The sequence below is a fragment of the Aulostomus chinensis genome, chromosome 1 (assembly GCF_037954235.1).
Source record: "Aulostomus chinensis isolate RoL2024-O1b breed Wild chromosome 1, RoL_Achi_v1.0, whole genome shotgun sequence".
NCBI classification, from domain to species: Eukaryota; Metazoa; Chordata; class Actinopteri; order Syngnathiformes; family Aulostomidae; genus Aulostomus; species Aulostomus chinensis.
Window position 1 is genome coordinate 57973325 of NC_141320.1, and position 23948 is coordinate 57997272.

General features: G+C 44.8%; 1 protein-coding gene across 5 annotated transcripts in view; it reads left to right on the top strand.

The window, feature by feature from the left end:
- Nucleotides 1-23948, top strand: part of LOC147272424 (diacylglycerol kinase zeta-like) — an 81964-nt gene that overhangs the window by 41774 nt on the left and 16242 nt on the right. For all 5 annotated transcript variants that reach the window (XM_086215742.1, XM_086215424.1, XM_086215507.1 and 2 more), the window contains 7 exons: nt 2439-2505; nt 5645-5685; nt 7014-7156; nt 9785-9865; nt 17789-17887; nt 18450-18506; nt 20120-20169. In XM_086215742.1, the coding sequence (XP_086071868.1) occupies nt 2439-2505; nt 5645-5685; nt 7014-7156; nt 9785-9865; nt 17789-17887; nt 18450-18506; nt 20120-20169 (538 nt within the window). The remainder of the gene's footprint in view (nt 1-2438; nt 2506-5644; nt 5686-7013; nt 7157-9784; nt 9866-17788; nt 17888-18449; nt 18507-20119; nt 20170-23948) is intronic.

Here is a 23948-nt window from a genome sequence, read left to right on the forward strand (position 1 = left end):
AGAACCACAACACCACCTGTACGTATAAAGGACTTCACCAAAACACCTGAGTGACAGTTTCGCAGCATTTTGCAGCGTAATAAACATTCGCCGTCCTCATGTAAACATGGTAACATAAAGTACATCTCGATATTTGAATGTTTTTAAAATCTTAATGGTAGATAAAATATCCCCCCCCCCCCCAAAAAAAAATCCCAAAAGTCAGCTTCTTTCACGGGAGTGTTGACTTCATTTGATGACATCAACAACGTGAGAAGAACCAACTGATAGAGGAAGAAAGTTTCAGCTTTTTTCAGGGGGGGGCTGCTCAGGAAGCCGTGCTGCTCCACCGTGTCATCGCAGCCTTTGATGGGAGGATCAGAGCCGTCTGATGGTGCAGTACGGGGGCAGGCATTTACAGACACAAGCAGGGCCAGAACCAGTTAGATGTCTGTAAACAAAGAACAAGGTTTTAACCTCCAGTCTACCGCTAACAGGCAGCCAGAGGAGGGAGGCAGGGATGTAATTTGGTGGGGTTCTTTTATTCTGATCTTGTTAACAGCATGGCTGCAGCATTCAAAGCTAATTGGAAACAAACAGCTAAAAGAAAACCATCAGCTTTAAGAAAACTCAGAATGTCTGTTAAAATTGCTTTTTAAATTCCCATATTTACATTTAAAGTTCATCCCGCTTGTGGTTCCTTGAGAGAGGAAGGGAAGTAGAGTCTCCACACAGCGGATCCAGGAACCAAAATACTCAACCGGTGGGGAAACAAAAAGGAAAACCGCCTCATGTCTGGATCTTTTTTTTTTTTTGTCAGAGTCACACGAGAGCTGCATAATAAATTAAAATTAATTGTAAAACACAATAAGCTCTAGTCTGCCATTTTCAAAATTGGCGGAAGGTGCAATATTCGTTCTAGTGTCACTTTGAATAAAATGTCCTAAACATATTAAATTATCCAGACTTACTGTGAAAAAACATCTTTATTTGAAACAAAAAAGTCGCACAATTAACATTAGAAAAGGTGTCTCATTGAAAATCCAAATGATGATTTAAAAATGAACATGATTTATTAAGGAACAAGCAAAGTAGATGTTTGAAACGTAACGTGCTAACAGAAAATTCGCCGTGTGTGCGTGTGGTCTGACAGTGACAGTGAAATAAGAGCCATTTAAGGCTTTGAGACGTTACGGTTCGTCATGAGTTAAACATGCAGGTTTTTTTCTTTTTTTGGACGTGCGTCATATTTGTGCCTCTTATGAAATCGTATTCAGCTCCTAACAACGCCTGTTTTTGGTACCATTCGGTCAAATTTAGCTAGCGAGACGCAGCGTTAGCGGCGCGTTCAGTTTCGTCAGTTCCGCCGCACCGTCGACAACGTTCACTTACTGAATGCGGCTTGTGTCTTAATTTGAGCCTTTTCACTCAGCAGGTTCTCACACACACTCATCCCACTGGGCATGTGTGTGTAAGTGGAGGGATGATCCAGCGCTAGTGCTAATAACTGTACAGGAACTGGCTACGTAGAGCCTATTAAACCAAAATGATTAAAGGCGCCGACACCATGTGGAGATCTTCCAGCTCCGGCCGAGGCTCTTGTGATCCGTCTTGACGGCGGCTGCAGACCTGCGGCTGCTCTCCTTCCTCCCTTCAACAAGCGCGTGCTGCGAGACTCAACTGCAGCGGACCGGCGAGAGACTATTTTTTAAAGTCTCTTTGTGTTCTGTACTTTGGTAGCTTCTAACTGAATCTCTGCGCTTTGAAGTTCCCTCTCCCGTGTCCCTGTTTGAACTCTCCGGTACCTGCCTTGTTTTACCGTTTCATGTTCACTTTCAGCTCTGTGAGGAATGTTAATGAAGTCAGCGGTTAAAAGAAAATACCATTACTTGATTTAGTTGCATCCTAATACCAGCGTTTAAACAACAAAGTGTCCTTTACTCTGATGGATGTATTCGGAAATAATTCATCAGCGATTTTTTTTTCTTTTTTCCCACAGCTAGAGGCGGTGGCATCAATTAAACTCGAGCTTAGTTTTAACTATACCTGGTTTTAGAGATGCACGTCCTACTTCGAGAGGACGCTAATTTACGACTTATTATTCGCAGAAGATTAAAGTAGAAAGTGAAGGAAACTTTGTGGATAAGGAATTAATAGAGTTGTGCAGGAAGGGGAAGGAAATACTGATTGACAAGCGCTCAAATATACAAACGGAGAACAGTCTTGGAGTAACACAGACCTGCGTGGAAACAGTTGCAACCCTGATGGTGCAACATGGCCCCTGGAGTCCCAGAGCCACAACCGGAGTCTCTCCTCCCCGGGTTTATTGATTTCTGCCAGTCTAAACACCTCACACAGTTTTCTGGTCTGTAATGAGCTGTTCGGGCCTGTCAATCTGTCCTTTCTCTTACGTAGACGGATCGCTCACCCTTTCCTTCTCCGTGTGTTCTTGCCATCAGGAGGACTCAGACAAACCGAAGATACTTTCCTCACAAAGACTGTCTCCAAAATGGTGTTTCCTCGACTGTAAGTATCAGGGTGTTTATCACAATTCGAATACTTTTTTTTAACCATTCAACTCACAAATGTAGGATTAAATTATAAGATGTCAGTGTTTCGACAGACTCCTCAGGTTCTATTTTATATTCAGCCACACAGAACATTTAAAACAAATGAAAGCCATCCAGAAATGTCATAGCTAACGGTTAACAGCTAACGTGCTAATTAACGATAACTAGCTCAACAACCTCCGAGCTTGCGAGCGGCTCCTCCAATCAGAGGCCTGCGCTCATTTTCACATCTAAATGTGGCACATCATACACGTGTCGGGTCGGTTCTGACCGCTCCAACCGCTCTTGCGTTCTCTATCGCCGCCCGGCGTTCCCAGCTGCTTCTTTTATAGATTCATAAAAAACCCCGTTTGTTGTCAGTGAGTTCCAAAATGGCCCCCGTTTGATCGCGTAAAACTACATTTAAGTGAAGCTCTTTGTCTGATATACTGCTCAACTTTCAGAATTCACAGTGAGTTTCGACTGCAGACTCCCTACATGTCATCCGGGGTTTGAGGCGCCGCAGACACAGGCGGTAGCAGTCAGCTTTCTATTCATTAGCTCATCTGGAAACTGACGGATCTCACTTGTCAAATGAGACTTTACAGCTAAACTGTGGTTAAACTGCGACGGGGTTCACGGCGTTAGTAGCTCCGACTGCTGTTAGAGGGGCAACCCACACGGCTCGTTATTTTCAGGTCTCGTTACCGTCAGATTCGCACTCCCTGCAGCCGCTCCTGATGTCTCCTGATACTTGTAAACTGTCACGATTTAAAAAAAAAAATAAAAAAATAGTGTGAGTTTGAGTCAAGAAATCACTTACGCTGTAGAACTCTGGGCTGAACTGCAGCCGGAAAGAGTTGAAATGGTTCCCCTGGGGAGGGGCGGGGGGGGGGTCGCTGTCACCATCTACAGCAGAAATGACCAGTAAAAGGAAAACTGAAAAATCTGAATTTTCACTCAAATTTGTTCACATTCTCACTCCATCAGGTTACGTGAACCATCCATACGGTTAATTTCATGAATATGAATCGCATTCAGCAATGGATTTAGAAACATTTCACACACAACAAAGCATATTAACCATTGTCACAAATGCAAATGTGCGTGATCTTGATGTAAGGGGTATAAGCAGGAGGAACACGGAGGTTTGTGACTGCGTGGAAAGATGACACATCGAAAAATGAGTACAAACCTCATTTCCTCTAATTAGGTCTTTTCACATAATAAATAGGAAAAAGCATCTTTTTGCATTTTGTCGAGTCCCCACGCACCCGTCAGAGACCGGTGTAATAATTGCTGCTCAGAGGACGGTGTGATTAGGTCGCGTGTTAGGTCGTTATTGCACTTGACAAGTAGCTTCATCAAATGTGTTAATACATTTACAATTCTACCAAAGTCTCAGCTTCTACATGAGGTGCTATTACTGGCTACGTGTGGGATGTCACGATAGCCGACTAACTGACTATTTCAAGTTTGATTCCGTCGACCGTTATCACTGTTATTCAGTCATTGACTCACATGCCTGATGACCCCCCCCCCCCCCAAGTTATGAGATTTATGAGATAAATGAGAGCCCGGCATTCTCTGTGCTACACTGGAGCCGCAGAGAGAGCAGCAATCACAAACCCTCTGGAAAGTTCTCCCGATAAGAAACACTCGAAGCACAAAACGCGGCGCTGTTCTTTCAAACGTAGGAGACAGATACATTCAGACATCATGTGGCGCTGTCCTCGGTCCTGAATGGAGCGGAGGAGGGAGACAAAACACGTCACTTCAGTTCAGCCTTGCTTACTTTTGGCCCTAATTCCATTCTTCTTTTCCTCTTTTCACCATCCACTGAATTTTGGCCAACAAGAGAGAGAGAGCGATGGAATGAGCTGAATTTTTTTTTTCTTTTATTAGCATTTTTCATTCGGCTCTGTTTTCTTTTGAACCCAGCAAATACTCCATGTACAATTACATGCTGGAACTCTACAGGCACCTGCCACCCACACAAAAGCCGATAACATTCATCGTTTTCTTGTTTGTTTGTTTTTTGGACGACTTCCAACATTTGGTCGTCGAACCGAGACCCCCTGCTTTTGGGGGCCCATGGGAAAGTAGAAGCTATTTTACAGAGGACCAAAGAGATAAGGTGTTAAAGTAACTTGCTGGAAAACAAATATACTTTCAAATGCTGTTGAGTGGTTGAATCAGTTGATTTAATGAACTGAAAAACCAGGAAACTGTAGGTTGCAACTTTCAATCTGCCCTTAAATGAATGTTTGTTATTATGATGCACAAACACAGAAATAGTATTAAACTAGTTGCACCTGGTCTAAATTCAACGGCTACTACTACTACTACTACCCGCCAAATGAAATTAATCCAGATATACTCAGAAATGTAATAGCTAACGGCCGACAGCTAACGTGCTAGGAAACAAAAACCAGCTCTACAACCTCCAAGCTAGCATGCTGCCTGGGCCACTGGGGAAATGAAACCATTTTCCTCAGTCTCCTCATATTTGGAAGCAACAGAGCTGACATCTCTGTCTTAAAGTTCAAATGCTCAGTCCCCCCCCCCCCCCCCCCCCCCCACGCTGATGCTTTACTCCTCTGTTAATCCTTGTTCTGGGGGAGCTCCTCCAAAAATCTTGTTTCTATGTAGGGCAACATTACTGAGACAAACCGAGGCCCTTCTAAACTCTTTCTTCTGTAAAAGCTAATCATTTTATCCAGCTGCTCCAGCGTAGAAACAGATGCATCTCGCGCTCTACGGTGCCACAGTTGTTGTGGCAGCAGACTAAACTGCGGACAAGGCAGTTTAGGTTTGCCTGAAAGGCCTGACATGCCTTTGCTTTTAAATGCCGTACCCAAGCTGCCGTCTCAGCTCCCGCGTCTGCTCCCTCTCACCGGGAGTTACGTCTCTCCACCTTCCAAAATCCGACAAGCACTTTAACTCTTTCAGAAACTGTCTGCTCATCTCTAATTGCTGCATTGGTAAAGTTTAGTCAGTGTTTTGGGGCTTTTTTTGGCCCGGATTTGAAGATAAATGCTTTACTATCTTTAAAATCGCAGATTAAACAACAGAAATAAATGTGGTTCTTTTTTGTTTTGTTTTTTCCTCCACAGCAACAACCGCGGATCGTTTTTACCGGATAGACAGAGCACAGGTTAGTCCTGCCTAACTAATCTACACTGACGGTATAAATCTGTGCACCCTCACACTCGCTTGATTTCAACGTACCTTTGACGTGGCGTCGGTGAGAGCTGAATTTAAGCTTTGGAGGCAGTGTGTTGAGTAGGAACTGAATCAAGTTTCTTGCCAGCTGCTTATTAATTCCCATTACTGGAGCAGTGACGGCTTACTGGGCATAGAAGTCTGACAAGTGGTTCATACACCGCTGGTACAGAGGATTTAATGGAATCCACAGAGAGTTGAACCAGCGTATCAGACTAACATCCATCCATCCATCCATTTTCTATGCTGCTTATCCGTTAAGGGTCGCGGCGGGAGCTGGAGCCTATCCCAGCTGAGATTGGGTGAGAGGCGGGGTTCACCCTGGACGGGTCACCAGTCCGTCGCAGGGCCATCAGGAGCAATTAGGGGCTGAGTGTCTTGCTCAAGGATACTTGGACGTGGTCACCGGGTGAAGTGAGGATCGAACCAGCGACCCTTCGGTTTCTAGACAGCTCTACCTCCGAGCCACGCCGCCCTTGAGTCAGACTAACAAGCCTTGCTCATTTATAGCTCCAGCTGTCCATTCGTAGCTAATCAGACACCATGTTCTGATTATATAAGTGGACGTTCGGACTCAAACAAGATTATAAAGCGCAGAGGTTTATTCTGGGTTTATCGCAATGAGAAGGAATAGTATAAAACCAAGACAAAATTCAGTTACGGCACATAGAAAGAGGCGGTTGCACATTAGTTGTCACATTTTGTCATGTGACCAGCATATTTCATTTTACAAAAGTCAGTGTAGCTCGGTATATCGCCTCAAAACTGACTTCCTGGTCCTTGAAAGTGATTTACCATCACTACTACTGGTTTAGTCTCCCAACTTCCTGTAACTTGGTTCACACACAAAGAGCCTCGACTCTCGCCGGCTCCAAAGCTTTCACGAGTTTTTGAGCCTAACACATAATTTACAAAGCCGCGGCGGCTCTGTGGCTGCTGTCTGTGATAATTAGCTCATCAAATTTAATTGTTTTTGTTGTGGTTTTTTTTTTTTTTTAATAGCCGAGAAGAGCAAAAAAACAACTCTGGGTCTCTGTTTTTGTGAGAATCAAAGAGAGATTTTTGATCCAGGTTGTCGCTGCTTTGTGCCAAGAGAACATTGATGTATATAATTGAGCTTTTATCAGGTTTTCACATCTATTTTCTTGCCTTTCAAGTGTCTTATCCTCCTAAGATGCACTATGATACCTGTCTGGTCTTGTTGTCTGCTTCTAAAATGTCTAATTTTTTTATATATATATATATATATATATTTATCAGGAACATCTAAACTACGTATCAGAAATCTCCCATGAAGAAATCTTCATTCTGGACCCGGAACTGATCGTCATGACGACAGTGGCGACATCTCCCACAACGATACCTGACCTGGTTAATCCTGCGTCCAGCCTGATAAACAGCAGGTATGTTTATACCACAGAACCTCTCAGTTTAACCATTAGTTGAACTCCAACCAGCAAAAGGTGGATGATTATTGGAATCCCAATGAATTGATTTTTTTGTGTCTGGCCCACCGTGGAGGTTGGGCTGTACCATTATGAACTTACTGGTGACATCATTTCCCAACAATGAGCAATCCTTTAAACTGCGTCGTATCTGCTAAGCTAGCTTTAGTACCTGCTTAAACATCCAGGCATCATTTCCTTCTCACACACCTTTGTTGGCTGTTGTCTGGTTGTGTTCTTGCAACTCTTTTCGCACACAAAAAAACATGACATTCTTTTGGAAATGTTAAAACACCGGAGAGCCACGAGCTTACTTGGGAACAAACAGCTGGATCACGTTAAGACGCATATCAAGTCGCCAAATGATTGTTATCAAGCCCTTTTGTGTCATGTTAAATGGAGCCAAGCGAAGCCAGCCATACCCCCACACACACACACACACACACACACACACACACACTCTCAGTACCTTGACTTCCTCTTTTCCCTTCAAGCTTTCTTGGACTTTGTCTGTGTTGACCCTCAGAGGTGGATTTCCAAGTTCGGGCCGTTTTTCCATCCATCCATTTTTTACTGCTTATCCTGGGAAGGTTCGCGGGGGGGGGGGTGGAGCCTATCCCAGAAGCCTTCGGGCGAGAGGCGGGGTTCACCCTGGACAGGTCACCAGTCCATCACAGGACCAACACCTATAGACAGACAACCATTCACACTCACAGTCTCACCTACAGTCAATTTAGAGTATCAATCAGCCTCGTCCCCTCTTGATGTCTTTGGACTGTGGGAGGAAGCTGGAGTACCAGAGAGAACCCACACAGGAACAGGGAGAACATGCAGACTCACACAGAAAGATCCTGTGCTGGAGCTGGGGCTTGAACCTGGAACCCTCTTGCTATGTATAACCACCGTGCCACTGGCCGTTTTTCAATTTGGACTTTAGGTTTTTTTATGTTGAACTTCGTTAAAGCTCCCTTGTTAGCTGACTAAGTAAGTGAGGATGTCCTTTTCCTGCCATCGAGTCGATCGCCGGGTCCCTTCCCTGGTTGCTCCTTGCCTTCAGTAAATGGACGCTAATGTGTTTCTATACAATTATAGATTTAAATACACCTCTGAGGGTTTTCCTCGGCAGTCATCCGTGAGCACCTGATGCACCCTTAGCTGATTTAGGATCATCGGTGGTGAGGATAGTCTGTGTCACTTCGTACTTAAAGGGGAGATTTGCATTACTGTATGGGTATGTCAGTTTAGCGTTGATGGTAATTGTTGTCAGCTGAAGCATAGAATTCCTTCTTGCTTCAGTCCTGCGTGAGGTGCCATGCAGGCATTGCCCACATGCACCGAGATGCATTGTGCAACAAGCTTCTGGTTCCAAACAAGGGAGCCGAAGCCTTTATGTTGCTGTCTTCAAAGCCCTGAGACTCCTTTTAGAAAAGCCTCTCAGAATACAGAGAGATATACTACAAAGCAAGACAGAGCCGAGCTTTCTTTGTGTGAGCTGAAACGAGAAAAAACCCGGTGCCTCAGTGGGAGATCATGGTGGTTACCATCTCGTCACTGGAGCGGCTCTCTTCTTTAGCTCCTGTATACACTCAGGGGCATTTGTTGTGTCTTTGGACTCTTCTTCCACGCCGAAATAGATCAGTCAGGTTACGCCGACATCAGGAGACAAGGGAGGAATCCTGACAGATTCAACGAAAACTGGCCTTTAATCCGTCCTTGAGGGCGCAGGGAGCAACACATGCGGCGCTCAGGGACCAATTCAAGAGGGTTAGGATCGCCCACGGGCGTATCAGTCCAGCACACGTCTTTGATGGTGGGAGCCAGAGGGAACCCACGCAGAAACTGAAGAGAACTGGAACCCCTGGACCTTTCCGCATCATTGATAACCACTGAGCCATCATGGTTCCAAACATTCCAACGGCGAGCTGACCATGAATCAGTTTTGAGCAGGTTTGCTTGGCAGCCAGGTGAAAAGAGAGTCCCCTTCGTAGGAGGGTCTCAGTAAACCCCTCAGGCGTTAGAAGGATCCCAACTAATGTAATCACCTAATCAGGGCAGAAGTAGATCCACCGCAGCGTCCTGTAAGACAAAAGGCGGGGTCCAAAACAGAACTACCCATTAAATAGTCGTGAGTCCTCACGGCTCTGGTGGGCTGGGACGCCCGTTGCCTGTAGGACCCTCGAGCAGGTCTCCGGCTCTCCTTTGTTCCCACCCGCAGGTTCTTTCAGGTTAGACTTCCACTAGAAAAACCTGCTCTTGTTGAAATTCATTGTAGTGACTGTGATGGGTTTGGCTCCAGAGGGAAACCGGGGCACCGCCGGGTCACTGGTTGTCTACAGCTCTGGTCCCTGCTGGCCATTTGAGATAAAACCCCCGCGGCTTTTCAGCTTCTTTCAGCCAAAACATTGTAAAAATCTTCTAATCGGTAACATCAGCACCACTGACCAGTTCTAACATTATTTCTGTTGGGAATGTTGCGGGTTTGTGAGGTTCCAGCAGTGCTCGGGAGAGGTTGTTGTCCAGAGTGAGGGGACGCTCGGCTGTCTGCCTCAGTTTGTAACACTGAACCTTTTTCTGGTGATCTTTAAGGGAAAGCAGCTCAAATCAGAGCTCCGGCGAAATGTTTGTCTTTCCTTCCTCCTCTGCTTCACCATCACCCTCTGCTCCCAGGTAAACACACACTGAACACAAACACGCAACGTTGCCAAGTCCTTCGTGTGTCAACTTGTCTTTATTGGTCCAGAAATTCAGAGGGTTTGATGGATAATGACGTGCAATTTGACTAAACTAACCAGTCTTACATTTGTAACACAGTCGTGATGGAGACGAACGTTGTAAATTTAGTGTCACACGCAGACGAACCGAAGCTAGCTTTCATACACACGATATATGATGTTTTATACATGTGTATGTATGGTGGCTGCCGTGGGATGGGCTTGGCTCTATGAATGGTGGAGGAAGAGCATTTCTTCACAGTTGGAGTTGTCAATCCCGCAGCCTGTTAGAGGGCAAAGCCTCCATGAAGTAGACCCACACAATTCTTGTATTTGTACGTGCCTATGTGCATATATCTGCGTAGGTGTGTGTATACACAAATGTATGGATCCTTTGACATTTTCTTTACCGTTTGTCTTTATGAGGAAAAGCTAAGTGCAACTATGATATTTGGCGTGTGTGTGTGTGTGTGTGTGTGTGTGTGTGTGTGAAAAACACATCCCCCCCCCCACCCCCCCCTTGCCTCCATATGAAATCCTTTTAACCACATTTACATACCGTACACAAACACACGCAGATTAAATTCGCACCTACTGGAACCTGTTAACACAGCTGTCAGTCAGGCAGAATAAGATTCTCACACAGAGATGAAGAACCGTCACTGTCGGCTGATTTGAAGGATAATACTGGTGACACTCTACATTTGCCTCGTTTGTTAAATAATTTCATGTGCAGGCTCAAACCAATAATTTTTTAATCCCTCTTCTCCCGGTTCTTCGAGGTTTTTAGCAGATTAATCTAATTTGTCTTTGGATGTACGCACCAAAATACTGTTACTTGACAAATTCAGTGTTGTCTCATGTCTTTATGGGGGATTTGATCACGATGTGGAGAAAATAATCGAATATCTAACCAGCAGAAGGGTAAATCTTCACCATTTAAAGTAATGGCGTCCTCAGTTTTCTACGTTACAGCCGTTCTTCATCCAAACAGTGTATTTAACTATAATTTATCCCAGCTGCTGTTCAGTTTGAGGTCAGGTCACTGCGCAATCACTGGCTCAGATCCTTCACAACATAACAGTTTTGATCTTTATTGTACTATATAGTACAAAAAATTGCTGTAATTATCTGGCTGGCATGCTAGCAAACCAGGGGTTAGTTTTGTTCCTAAAGGCAGGTTCCAGACTCTCCACCTCACTGAAGTTTAGTACTGTGAAGTACTACAATTACTTGTTCAGTCAACAACGTGTATAGTCAGAAAATACCGTTTGGCTCGTGAATATGTGTGTTAGTGGAATACTCTTGGCAGTTGCTAATGTTACTTGAGTCACGCTAACACCCATGGAAGTTAGCAGCTGTTGGAGTCTGGAACCTTCCATGAGTTCAAGTAAAAGATCCGAGACCATCAGTTTGCACAGAAAAAGTTTCTTTTCTCACAAATTTTGTTCTGTGCCTAGAAAATCCCCCCCCCAACCCCCCAACCCCCCAACCCCCTACTCCACCTGACAGGTGTGACATGTCAGCATGCTGCTTAAAAAGTGGGATTATTGCACAGGTGTTCCTCTGACTGGTCAGAATAATCTCAAAGGTACAGTTTGCCTCAGATGCCGCATGTTTTGAGGAAGCCTGTAATTGGCGTGCTGACTGCAGGAATGTCCACCGGAGCCGTTCCCCGTCAGTAAGTTGGATGTTCATTTTACCAGCATAAGCTGACAACCTCTGGCTGGCTGTAACCCCTCCAGCTCAGGACCACATCCAGCGTCTTCACCTGGTAGATAGTGGCGGCGGGGCGTAACGTATAGGTGGCCAAAAGCCACAGGCAACAAACACTGATACCAGTTTGAGTACACGGAGGTACCGTGACATCCATGGTTGTGCCATTCATCCGCCATCATCATCCGTACAGCGTTATGTTTACGAGGATCTCTGTACAATTCCTGGAAGCTGAAAATGTCCCAATTTTCATTGAGCGCGTTCGGATGCTCTGGATCCGTGTGGACGACAGCGTTCATGACCAGTTAATGGCATCAGAGTTTGTATCACCCAAGAACTGCCTACACAACCTGACCATGTGAGGCGATGTCGGGCCCTCACCGCCCTGATGGCGTCGGACAGCTGGGTGGTGAGGGCCCGACCACAGATTATTTCCTCACGCCTTTGTAGACTAAATTTGGGAGAAAGAACCCTCTTGAGTGCTCATAAGAAGTCTTAGATGAGTGAGTTAAACTCAGCAAAAACAAATGTGTTGCATCTTTCCTGGGATTTGGCTGCTTTATGGATGTAGAATACAAAATGTGAATGTACGAAAATTAACATACAGAACAGGAATAGAGAAGAAAGAAGCAAGATACAACGGGAATATAGAGCTACACAACCTGCTGATCTTAACACAACACTCCCCTTTGGCTACTGTGTGTGTGCGTGTGTGTGTGTGTGTGTGTGTGTGTGTGTGTGTGTGTGTGTGTGTGTGTGTGTGTGTGTGTGTGTGTGTTGGCGGGCTGATTTGCAATGCTGAGTGCACCAAGTGGGCGGACGAGGAGGTGAGTTGAGTCCGAGAGGCAGGGGCAGAGTGAGGGAGATGGGTTTAGGAGAAAGATAGAGTCAGAAAAACAGTGGATGGAGAGAGAAATGGAATGCATGTCAGAGCACTTGAGTCATACCAATTTACTGTACTTAGACACACACACACACACATACACACACACACACACACATACAGTGTAGCAGTTAGCCCACACAAGGCCAAGGGTGAACATTATTCCTCCCACTATAATTACCTCTCTCTCTTCTGCTTCTCTGTCTCTCTGGAAAACACACTGAAAGACACCTACACACAAAACATTTTGTTTTTTTTTTTGTTGTTGTTGGGTTTTTTTTTTTCTAAATGATTTTTGAGTCACTTTACATTTCATCGGCAGGTGAAAATCGGTTTAAGCAGACAGGTCAGGAAATTTCTGAGTAAATGAGTAAACAAAGAACAGAAGAATTCGCCTGTTTTGAGTGTTTCAGGATGAGGCCGGCTGTTATTCCCTCTGATAAATGGTTCCTCGCAGTTGGCTACACCATTAAATTGATTCAGATTGAAATTATTAACTGCTTCCAGCTAATCAGGCATGAGATATTGGTTGAGCGCCCAAAATAAACCGAGCGAACATCTGCTCATGCGTCGTCACCATTTTTTTTTTTAAAAAGGCAATATCGTTTGTTTATCAAGTCAGATTTATGGATGATTCAGCGGGAGTCCCAGAGCGTAGGTTTAGATACACACCTCAGATTTGGAGTCCTCCCAGTGGTAGGAGCACCAGACGATGTTACGTCATCCTTTAATTATAGCCGCCTTTACGTCCTTTCACCTGCGACCTCCATCTTCTTTTATCATTGAATTTTAGCAATTAATATGGGACTTTTTTTTTTTGAGTATTTGCACGTCTTAATCAGGAGTCTCCACGTTCTCCCCGTTCCTGCGTGGGTTCTCTCTGGTGCTCCAGCTTCCTCCCACAGTCCAAAGACATCAAGAGGGGACGAGGCTGATTGATACTCTAAATTGACCGTAGGTGTGACTGTGAGTGTGAATGGTTGTCTGTCTCTATGTTCATTTGATGATGGAAGGTGTTGCACTGCGTACAGGTTTTTTTTCCTGCGGAAAGGACTGAGCTTCATATGCTGTGTACAGCTGTGCCGTAGGCGACGCGCATCTCCACACGCACAACATGTACCGTCATTAGTTAGCACTGGTTGCATCATTTTCTCACTGTCAACATTCGTTACCACCACCGGGAACGTTCACAAAACACAGCAGCCGCCGCTAACGAATGACGGTACGAGCTGTGTGTGTGTGTGTGTGGAGACGCGCGTCACCTACGGCACAGCTTGCAGTGTAGCTTCCGAGTCCATGTGTGTATGGCTGCAGTAAGCATGACGTAAAAACTCAACATACAGGAGCGAAAGAAGCTTTGATTTACATTTTGGAGCTCAAGCTATACGGCTAATTTCCCGGCTAATTTAAAGAGTCTTGTCCAGCTTAAGCAAAAGCGAGGTCTCAATCTGTGCTCCGAATCCAATCATTCTCAACTTCTTTTTTTCAAGAAATTCTTGGCGGTTATCTTGGAAAAATTGGACAATCGACTCAGCAAAAAAAATCAGAGACCTTGGCTGATGCTTTCATTTCTTCTAGCACTGCTTACCGCAATTCACTCTGTCGAGGAAATCAATCAGTCCACACAATCTCCTTAGCAAGGTGGTTCGAAAGCAGCTGCGAGACTCAGTTCGGAAGAGAGACCACATCACTTCTGTGCTGCTGTCTGTTCACAAGTTATTGATCCCACAACTCTTGTATTCATTTGTAAAAGAGCACTGCATGAGCTGGCACCGAAATACAGCCCAGGTCTTACAATTCCACCGTCCGACCCGCTCAAGTCCGGTTCCCGATTCCAAATATCAGCTCAGAACTTGAGGGGATCCGACATTTTTCAGTCTTTCCCTGAGGTTCTCCCAAGTCCACTGACTTTCAGTGGTCCATTTCTCTTGCTTTTCTAGCTTTTATACATTTGTGGGACGTTCAGTTGATTTTATTTATCCCCCGTCTTGTTATTAAAGTAGCTGCGGTGTCTGTTTCAACTGATGCTGCGTCGTCCTCTCGTATTGATGGATTTTCATTTGTCTACCCATATAAATCTTGTTGTAAAAGCACTTTGGTCAGATGTTGCTTTTTAAATCTGACCTCTACGGGATTGATTTCTCCACATGGTTCAGAGACATCTGTTCTCAGTGTTAAGGAGCCTCTTTCTTCAAAAACGCCAACATCTTTCTTCAACTTCTCATCTAAATTAACCTTCATGTTTTCTCCTCTCTTCTGACCTTCTTCCTACACTGAACACAAAAAATACCACACACACACACACACACACACACACACACACACACAAAATTTTAAGGTCAGGAAAATATCAAGCTGTCCACGTGCTCTTTGTGCCAATTGTTGCAAGTTTGTTTAAAGAGTCTCACCACAGAGAGAGAAGCCATTTGTTGGAGATCCGACTTTGCCATGAGACTTGGAATTCGGATAAAATTTCTCTCCCCGTGGGAGGTAAAAGGCCAGACACGTTTGCTGGCGTAACGTAGATGCGCGTGAGCACATCAGGCTGTAACGTTGCCTTCCTAAACCACCGGTGATGCAAAAGAACATCAGCGTAACGGATAAGCTGTCATTTTCTCTTCTTTTCGTCTTTAAGAAACATTTTGGTCGATATATGATTCTTGGGTTTTCCTAATGTATTTTCAGATTTGCACGTTTTTGCACGTTTTTTCATGTAAATAACTGGAGCTTACAAATCAGCTATCGGTCAAATCCGTTGTAAAATGCCGTCATATCTTTTAAAAAGCATGTTTATTCCTGAAAAAATGACTATAAAACAGTGTTCCGAAGGGAATGTTATTGTCGTCTCACTCACCAGACGTGGACGGGGGTTATTAGCCTACTACTGGGCGCTGTCATCGCCTCCGGGCCGTAGCACCACCCCAAAAAAATTTCGTAATTACTTATGTAAAACTGAACTAGCCAGACAGTTTTTTTCCCCCCTCCAGCAGAGTGACCGCGGCTGCGACTCTGACACAGCACATGACATCGTTTCAATCATTTTTAACGATGATTCAACTGGGAGTTTGACGCTGATCCAAGCTGAGCTCTGGCTGTGAGTCACGTACTGTAACATTGTCTACGGAAAGAATTAATGAGGCATTTACATGGGTGTGGATGCGATGAAACCTACATATTACTGCTGTTCGGTGGCTCAAAAACCACCAGCCATCCTCCGTTTAGCCGTGTGTGTTCGAGTCAGAGGCTTTGGACAAGACACTGAGTCCCTAATTGCCCAGTGCTCAAACTGGCAGGGCCAATTGCTTGGTCCTGTCAGTGTGTTTGTTTGTGTGTGTGCGCGTGTGTGTGTGTGTGTGTGTGTGTGTGTGTGTGTGTGTGGCAATGCTACGGATACAAGGATAATAGTGTATAAATGCAGCAGTCAACCACCAATGCTTTACTGGTCTATACTGGATTTTCTTGCGTAGACCAGTTCAACCGATAAAAGAACCTAATAAAGAATTTTGTGTTGGAGCTTCACAATTAAACCCTTGCAGTTGCTCTTTGGGGAAATCTGTCAAAGGGAAGCACCAGCAGGAAATGTTCGGTTTGCATTGGTAATGTACATCACCAGGAGGGCCGTAAAATCACTCCTAGAGGCTAATATCTATTAGCTAAAAGTATGAAATGGAGCTTGGGAGTGAAACAAAGGACGGAGATATCTGAGTAAACGCTCATTGCGTCATCAAATCATAGTCCTAGAGAGAAGTAGAGCTCCACCGGGGTCACGGCGTTCTGGAGGAAAGGCTTAAAGGAGCATTCCGCTGTTTCAGCTGTTGCACACTACGCCGATGACAACCACAGAGTGGAGACTTTACGTTTTCAGGTTGTTTGTCCGTCCGTGCAGTTTTTCGTCACAGCGAAACCTCCAAAATACTTCAAAGATGTCGTCCAGTAGGTCTCGAAGTAAAAGATTTTAGAAGTCAAAGGTCACCGCGACACATCCGTCCGTCGCTGCGGCCGCCGCATCCGTCCTCTGCTCACTTGATCTTAAGTACAAACAACAGCCCCATGCGGTTCCTGAGCAGAGGAATTCAGCGTGAAATGTATCTGCATGAAAAAGAAAAACAAACAAACAGAGAAGAACATTTAGAGATGGCGCAGCTTAAATAGGTTACTACCGGTAAACATTTCAAATATGACAAAAAGAAATACGGAAATGATCACAAGGAAACCGGGAATGATGTTCGGAGACAGACAACTAAAACACACCGGCGGCCAATTTCGAGCCACCAATTAATCTAACCTGCTTGTTTGTGAGCTCTGGGAGGAAGACAAAACACCCAGAGGGAAGCACGAAAAAATGAAAACATACAGTATTAATATTGTATCCCTGCCAAAAGGTTCCTCTCAATCCCACGCACCGTTCTAAGAAGCAGGAAGAAGTCTGGAGCAGAACCAGAATTAAAGAGCGTAATGAAGAGAATCTAGAAACAAAGGGTCTACTCACTCGTCTAAAAGGACGTAATTACAGTTACGGGGACGTACACCATAATGGCAGATGATACGACCTAATTATGTAGTAAACATTGCCTGAGCGACGGTGTATCAGTCAGCGTTGCCAGATCCCACGAGACAAAACCATGTAAAAATAAGCCCTAAAGAAGAGGACTGAGGTATTTAAGGCGCTGTGCAGTTTCCTCGCATCCTGGAACTTTTACATACCGTACCCTCCTCCTGCTTTAGTTGCAGCTTGTCCTTCTTTCCTCCCCCTTGTTTTCTCCTTTTATCTACCACTGTCTTTATCTCACTCATGCTCATTATCTCTGTGTTCAAATTCTTTTTTTTTTTTCTTTTTTTTTCCGGTGGAAGTTCCAAACTTGCTAGGCTAGAGGCTGCAAAAAAAAAAAAGAATGTATGGAATATATGAAGGCAGCTCATCTACCTGCGTGTATTCTACGGTCTATTTTTAAACTGAGAGTAAAATGGTCATTTCACTTATCATCTCTGAATGTGTTCTATGAAAATTGGTCGCATTATATGGTCCAAGTTGATTATGCAGCCTGACACATTGCTTTTAAAAAGAATGTTACAGATTCATCTGTAGAAAACATTTCTTATAAATGTAGAACGCAAGGTTCACCATTTCTAGATAACCTGTCCAGTATGTCCACACTGCAGACCTCCACTAATATCTGACCTCTGACTCTTAGCACTCTGACGCTAGCATCTAGTCCTGGCTGTCTTTAGCTGAGCCTCTTTGTTCTCTGTGTTCTCTTTGTTCTCTTTGTTCTCGTGTAGTTCCTCTCAGAGGCCGCGGGTGAACAGTGACAGCTCTGCAGCCGAAGCTTTAACACCTTTGACTCTCAATGCAACACCTGTAGCCAACAAACTCAGCAGGTTGGTAGACTCCACACACACACACACACACACACACACACACGCGCGTGCGTATTGACATATGTAGGAGCAAGTAGGGTGAGAGCCATTTACCCCTAGTCCTGGCTATATATTGTTGTGGGACTGGAACTTAAAATGTTTTTTTAATCAAGTAGTAATAGTGCATACCCGATGGTATTTTGAAGTCTGTGTTTTGCAGTTCTTATACTTCACCTGATCTTTCATTGACTTCATCACTTTAAAAACAAAAAAAAAAAACTTCAAACAATCAATACAGTGACGGTGAGGATGGATAGTAGCCGTCTCGCTATCACTGTCTTCCACAAAGTACTTTTTTGCTACAAAGTACTGCTTTTACTGCAGCGATGAGCAATTTTAAAATTAGCAGAGATTCCAGGAATTCTTCCTGGGAGTTTTACATCGGATTTTTGATCACTGCAGAAAACAAGGCTCTGTGTCAACCGAACGTTTGTGACCCTTAGACTTTGGACTCTTTATTGGAGCTGAAGTAGATATTAAATTAAATTGTTCCTCCCTGCTGTCGGGCTGTTTGTGTTTGCAGGGCCGGCTGCATCCATCGCTCCAACACCACTGACGAGGATTTTAAATCAAGACCGAGGTCAGTTTACTGCCGTTTAAAGGAGTACTTGATACATTAGAGGCTAGGTGGTCTCTACTGCTTCTGACCCGTTCTCGGAAGCTCGATGTTCTTTGCATTAAACAGATCACAAATACGACGCTGAAATCACATCACGCCGGGGAATCGTAGAAAATACTTCATCGGGTTGGGCGACAAGATGGCAACGTTTTTAAAACGCTTTTTAATGGAGCTTTGGTTGGTTCGGCAACGGGAAGTTTGACGAAACACAATTTTTCCAAGCGCATCCATTGGTGTCTTTACACGGGTTTTGTATGTAGATTGCGCATGCTAACACCAAGCTCCTGCCGAGTCGTCGAGTTTGTGTTACACCTTCACTCATTGTTCGACACAATCACCAAGATCTCAGTAAGATGACGGGACTTCGTTGAAAACGGTTAAGGAATCAGGATTCAATAGCGTACAGTATTTTCAGATTTCTTTACGTTTGCTAAAAATGACTGGAAGAAGTTTTTTTCTTTTAAATCAGCGTCACGTGACCAAACGGTGTGAAGTCGAAGCCTCAAAATCAACTGAGGCTCCCGTTAGCCTGCCGTCAAGCTCCCATTTACTGTCACATTTCGAGAGATTGCATTATCCCGCGACGTGCTCGGAGGTTTCCAGTGGCTCCTGTATGTACCTCGCTCCTGCGGTTGTTTCTGGCGCCACATAAAAGTAAGAAACCGCCACCACTTCAGCGTTTGAGAGGCAAAAAGGACGGACTTTTACCAACAGCCACAATAAAAGCTGACTTGTGAGTGAAAGGAGAAGAAAAAGTCTGTGGTCCCAAGCGCGCTAAAAGAGCATTTTCCTCAGGAAATGCACATTTTAGGTTTTAGAAGCAAAATACACCCTGCTGGCATTAGTTTTAAGTCAAATAATATGCCAATGAAGCAAGCAAAGTGTTCTTAACGTGCGATTATATTTAGAATATACTTGTTGAAAGGGGATTTAATCAGGATCAGCTGCGGTGTAGTTATTCCTCCTGGGGTCCAACACGACTACAATTAAAACATGAAACAGAGGGAGAGGAGGGAGCCGCGCGTCCCCTGTGTACCGCCCCTCTAGGTGACACCGGGCTGGTAGATGTTGCCCATTCTTGGCAGGACGGGTCCGGAAATAGACTGCGGTGCCCTCACCACCCACCGATGTGTGCTGCTAGCGGAGAGTGATGGAGCTCCTGAGGGTGCCCTCGATCGCGCATCCGCAGGGGCTGCCGAGGCTGTTGCTGCTCGGCGCTCGCAACAGACGAGAGCGGACACGAGAGAGCAAAAGGTTCCGATTCATCCGGGGAGGGGGGGGGAAGTCACGAGAAACAGCAGTTGTCCCGGTAACACTGCAAAAGTGACGTCACATCAATGTTTAGCCTTTCAGCTGATATCAAGCGTGTATTTAACGTTCGTACATTGAAATACTAAGAACACGGTGCAGCAGAGATTGAGATATTTAGACGAGTGTGTGTGTGTGTGTGTGTGTGTGAGAGAGAGAGCGAGAGATACAGAGTTATGAATAGGTTTTTTTTTTAGGTTATTAAATGGGTAGAAATGTGACTGGAAACAGAAAGTGGCTGAACATTTGTATCTGTGTGTCTCCAGACAGGAAAAGGGTCGAAAGACGAGTGAAGCAGGTGTAGAGAAGGAACAAGGTAACACACACACACACACACACTTTGCTGATATAGCTTTGATTCATAAATTCATTTATATTTTACGTTACACACAGACCTGAGCCTTGTATCCGGCGGTTGTGTGTAAGAAAGAGAAGCGAGACTAGCGTTTGTGTCGGAGCGCAAGTCTCCAGACAAGCTCCTCTCTTCTCTGACAGATATTTTCTCAAACTCCGTCTCCTGGCTCTCACTTTGCATACGAGGGAGTCGAGTGCGCATGGATTTCCTTCCTGTCAGCTACACTGTGGTTTTATTCTCTGTGGAACTTTTTTTTTTATCCAACCCCTCCCTCCTCTCCTCTCCTCTCCTCTCCTCTCCTCTCCTCTCCTCTCTTCGTGCTCTGGTTCAGTCGCGTTTCTGTCCCAGTGATGAGTTTTGCAGGCACGTTTTGCGTTTGATTCCAATTTGGTAATTTGTATTGCGAATCGAGCACAACCCGCTTCTTGCCATCGGTGCCTAAAGTCGCTATGGAAATGAGTCTCATTCTGCTGCGACTAATACAAAAGTGCTGGGATTTCTAAAAGAGACATGTTGACAGCCAACTGCCTCGGAGCAAAACACTCGTAATCACTTAATCTTCTGACATATAATCCATAAATTAACTCTCACTGCTCGTATAGCAGCGCTCCAAACATTCCTTTTTTTTCTCCTACTTGTAGCATCTCCGAGAATATTTTTCCTTAATTCTTCCACTCCCTCCTTGTTTGGGATTTGTCATCGCCTCTTGTTCCGAAAGCACAACTTGAGTGAAATGTAGCAATTTATATCTTGTAATGCTTGCGTTCACCCTTCAGTAGCGTTACGTCAGGATTGCACAATCTCGCCGTCCCGTCTCTCTCTCTCTCTCTCTCTCTCTCTCTCGCCCTCTGCCGAGGGGCTCCCTCCCTTGTTGATGTTTGAACCCAACAGCCAAAAACACACCGATCTCATCAGTGCTTGATGTTGTGTGATACGGCCCACTGGCAGCTTCTGCTGAATAGAAATAGGGTCAGGAATGAGAATATGGGTCAGAGGGGCCATTGAAGAAAGCCCCGATTCATAAAGAGGACTAAAAGAGAGACTAAACCGTCTGATCTTCGCGTAATGCCGCCCAGCGCGGAGTTGTGATTAAAAAAACAAAAAAGCTGTACAAAGTGGGTGCGATGGACGCGATGTGGCCCGGTGAAAGCAGAGAGAGCAACGCAGGACGGTGCTTTTAGACGCAGGGCTTTCTCTCCACCAGGATCCTGTGAAGCTGAGATTATTTTATCAACTCCAGCTGTTGGCTGCAGCCCCAGTAAATGCGCCGTCAGCGCTCGCTGTGCAGTATATCGCTTACTTTTACACAGTTCACACCATAGCGCCATAAAAATGTTCGCACAGACCCCGGTAATGCCCGTGTAATGTTGCTCCGCTGTGTGAATCTCCACATGTAGCACGTTGACGTGTCGACTCACTGGCAGAGGGGTTTGAGCGAGGTTCTACCTGTCCGTTTTACACAGACGCTGACTCGGCGCTGTTTGAAACTCCTCTGTCGGATCAGAAGGTCCCCCACCCACCCCCCACCCACCCTGTCTCTGTGTAACCTACTTTTATTCAGACAGTGAGGCCTGACAGCGGCATAATTTTCCTGCATAGAGAAGGTTTTGCGAAAGAGGCGAGCAGCCTGAAATGGCTTCTGAGTCCCGAGTTCTCTCTGGCGTACATGAAAGAGAAGACGGAGAACAGAGGTTCTTCGCAGCGTAGCAGAAACACCGGTGCACCTCTGATTAGAGGAGCAGCTGCTATACTTGCCGCAGATTCAATTAAAGGGCGGCTGGTGATGACACCTGCCTCCATGACATCACCTGCCTCCATGACATCACCTGCCTCCATGACATCACCTGCCTCCAAATCAGCTAATAGCCAGTAGAAGAGCAACTTCTATACACCACATGAAGAATTCAACAAATGAATTCAACAATACTATTAAATACCTGTGTAATTACGTTTTTAAATTGAGAAAAGTAGGGGTTTTTTTGGGGGGGGGGGGTGTAGTTACTCTTGCCCATAATTACAGCCTATAAAATATTGAAAATCAAAAAACAAAAAAAAAACACCGCCATCACCATGTGGAGCAAACTGTGCTGGACGAATGCTGACACAAATGTCACACTATAATGTTACATTATCAAGCATTTATGCAGACGGATTATGAACTGGGGTCACCCGGGCCACAGATGCATAAGGAAAGGGTGGTGCCCTTTGTTCAAGAGCGGGTGCAAACCGGATGGGGGGTCTGGGGGTGGATGCACATGAGTCACGACTCAAACGATGGCAGGTCTATTGATCATGAAATCAGAATTTTTCTCGTGTCGAATTATTCACTCGTTCATGAAATTATGTTGTCACTTCTTTCAGGTATTATGTTTAAAGAAAAAACAAAACACACCTAATTGGAGGCCCCCTGGTGGCCATGGGGCCCCAAGCAGCTGCTTAGTTCGCTTATGCCTCGGGCTGGCGCGTTTGAGCGCATGCATTTGAACGCGCGCATTTGGAAAGGGCTGAATGCAGATATGCGGAGTAGAGGAGAAAGAGACTCCGTGATTTCGAAGGGAATCTTGTGGTTATCATCGTTTGCCGTCATGATTTTGGAGAAAAATCAGTTGTTAAAAATGAAGTAGTATCACCGCTGCTTCATGTCTTCAGTGGTGTTATTAAGCTAGAGAGTTTATTTAATTTTCCAGATTTTTATAGTTACCCTTGAGTCTATTATGAATTTTAATGCACCAGTGCAGTGGCCGTTAAAAACATGCCCGTTTGGGATGGTTGATTACTGCCAGACAACCTGCAGCCTGTTGCAGCAGCTAATCAGAAGTTGTCCTTCGGGTGCAAGGCAACTGCTACGTTGACACTAATTAGTTTGATTCTTCATCTGCATCCATAGCTGATCGCGCCACAGACACAAAGTTCATCTTAACTCCTTCAGTTTAACATCCAAACTAACCAGAGAGCGATCTTTTTTCAGTCTCTTGTGCCCATTTGTCTTTTAACATCATGTTACCCAACAGCAAAGAGGCCAGGATCCCTAACAAACAGCAGAATCTCTGTTCCCGAGTCCCAACTAAGCTGTGTTTTGAACTTCAACATGGCTGCCGCGGCCCGTCGCAGATCTTCTCTTTATTCTCAGAATTTCCGGCTCCGTCTACCTGCAGAGACCAGTTGAGAAATTCATTGGCCATGCTAGCCACTTTTTTATGGTAGTAGCCTTAGAAGTCGCGCAGATGTCATGGGGAAAAAAAAGCTTTACTTTTTACAGTTTGGATGACAAAAAAAACAACAACAACACTGTAGCGACAACATTACGCGATGGTGATGTCTCGTTCCTCAGATAAGTAACTGTAATTTACTCAGTTACCGATAAACTTATCAGTTTACACCAAGTAACTGCTAGTTAGTAAGTTTCGAATGCACTCCTTCGCCTGTCCTGCTCTAAAAGGATCAGTCAGCATATCCTAAATCAAATCTAACCAAATCTCAGTTTTTGAAGTGAGGATTAGATCATAAAGCCGTCATTTATCGGTTCAATAGACAAACAACGACTTGAACACAATAATAAACCTCTCCCACAACTCTAAATGATTGTTTCAATAAGGCTCACAGTCAAAACAGCAACGCTCTGAGATGCCGCTACAGCTTCCGTAGCTCAAAATGGTACAATTTAATGAAGGTGGAGAATTATAATGTTTCATTACAATCAGTTTTTATTGAAAATGTTCAGGTTCCTGATTTAATGTCGC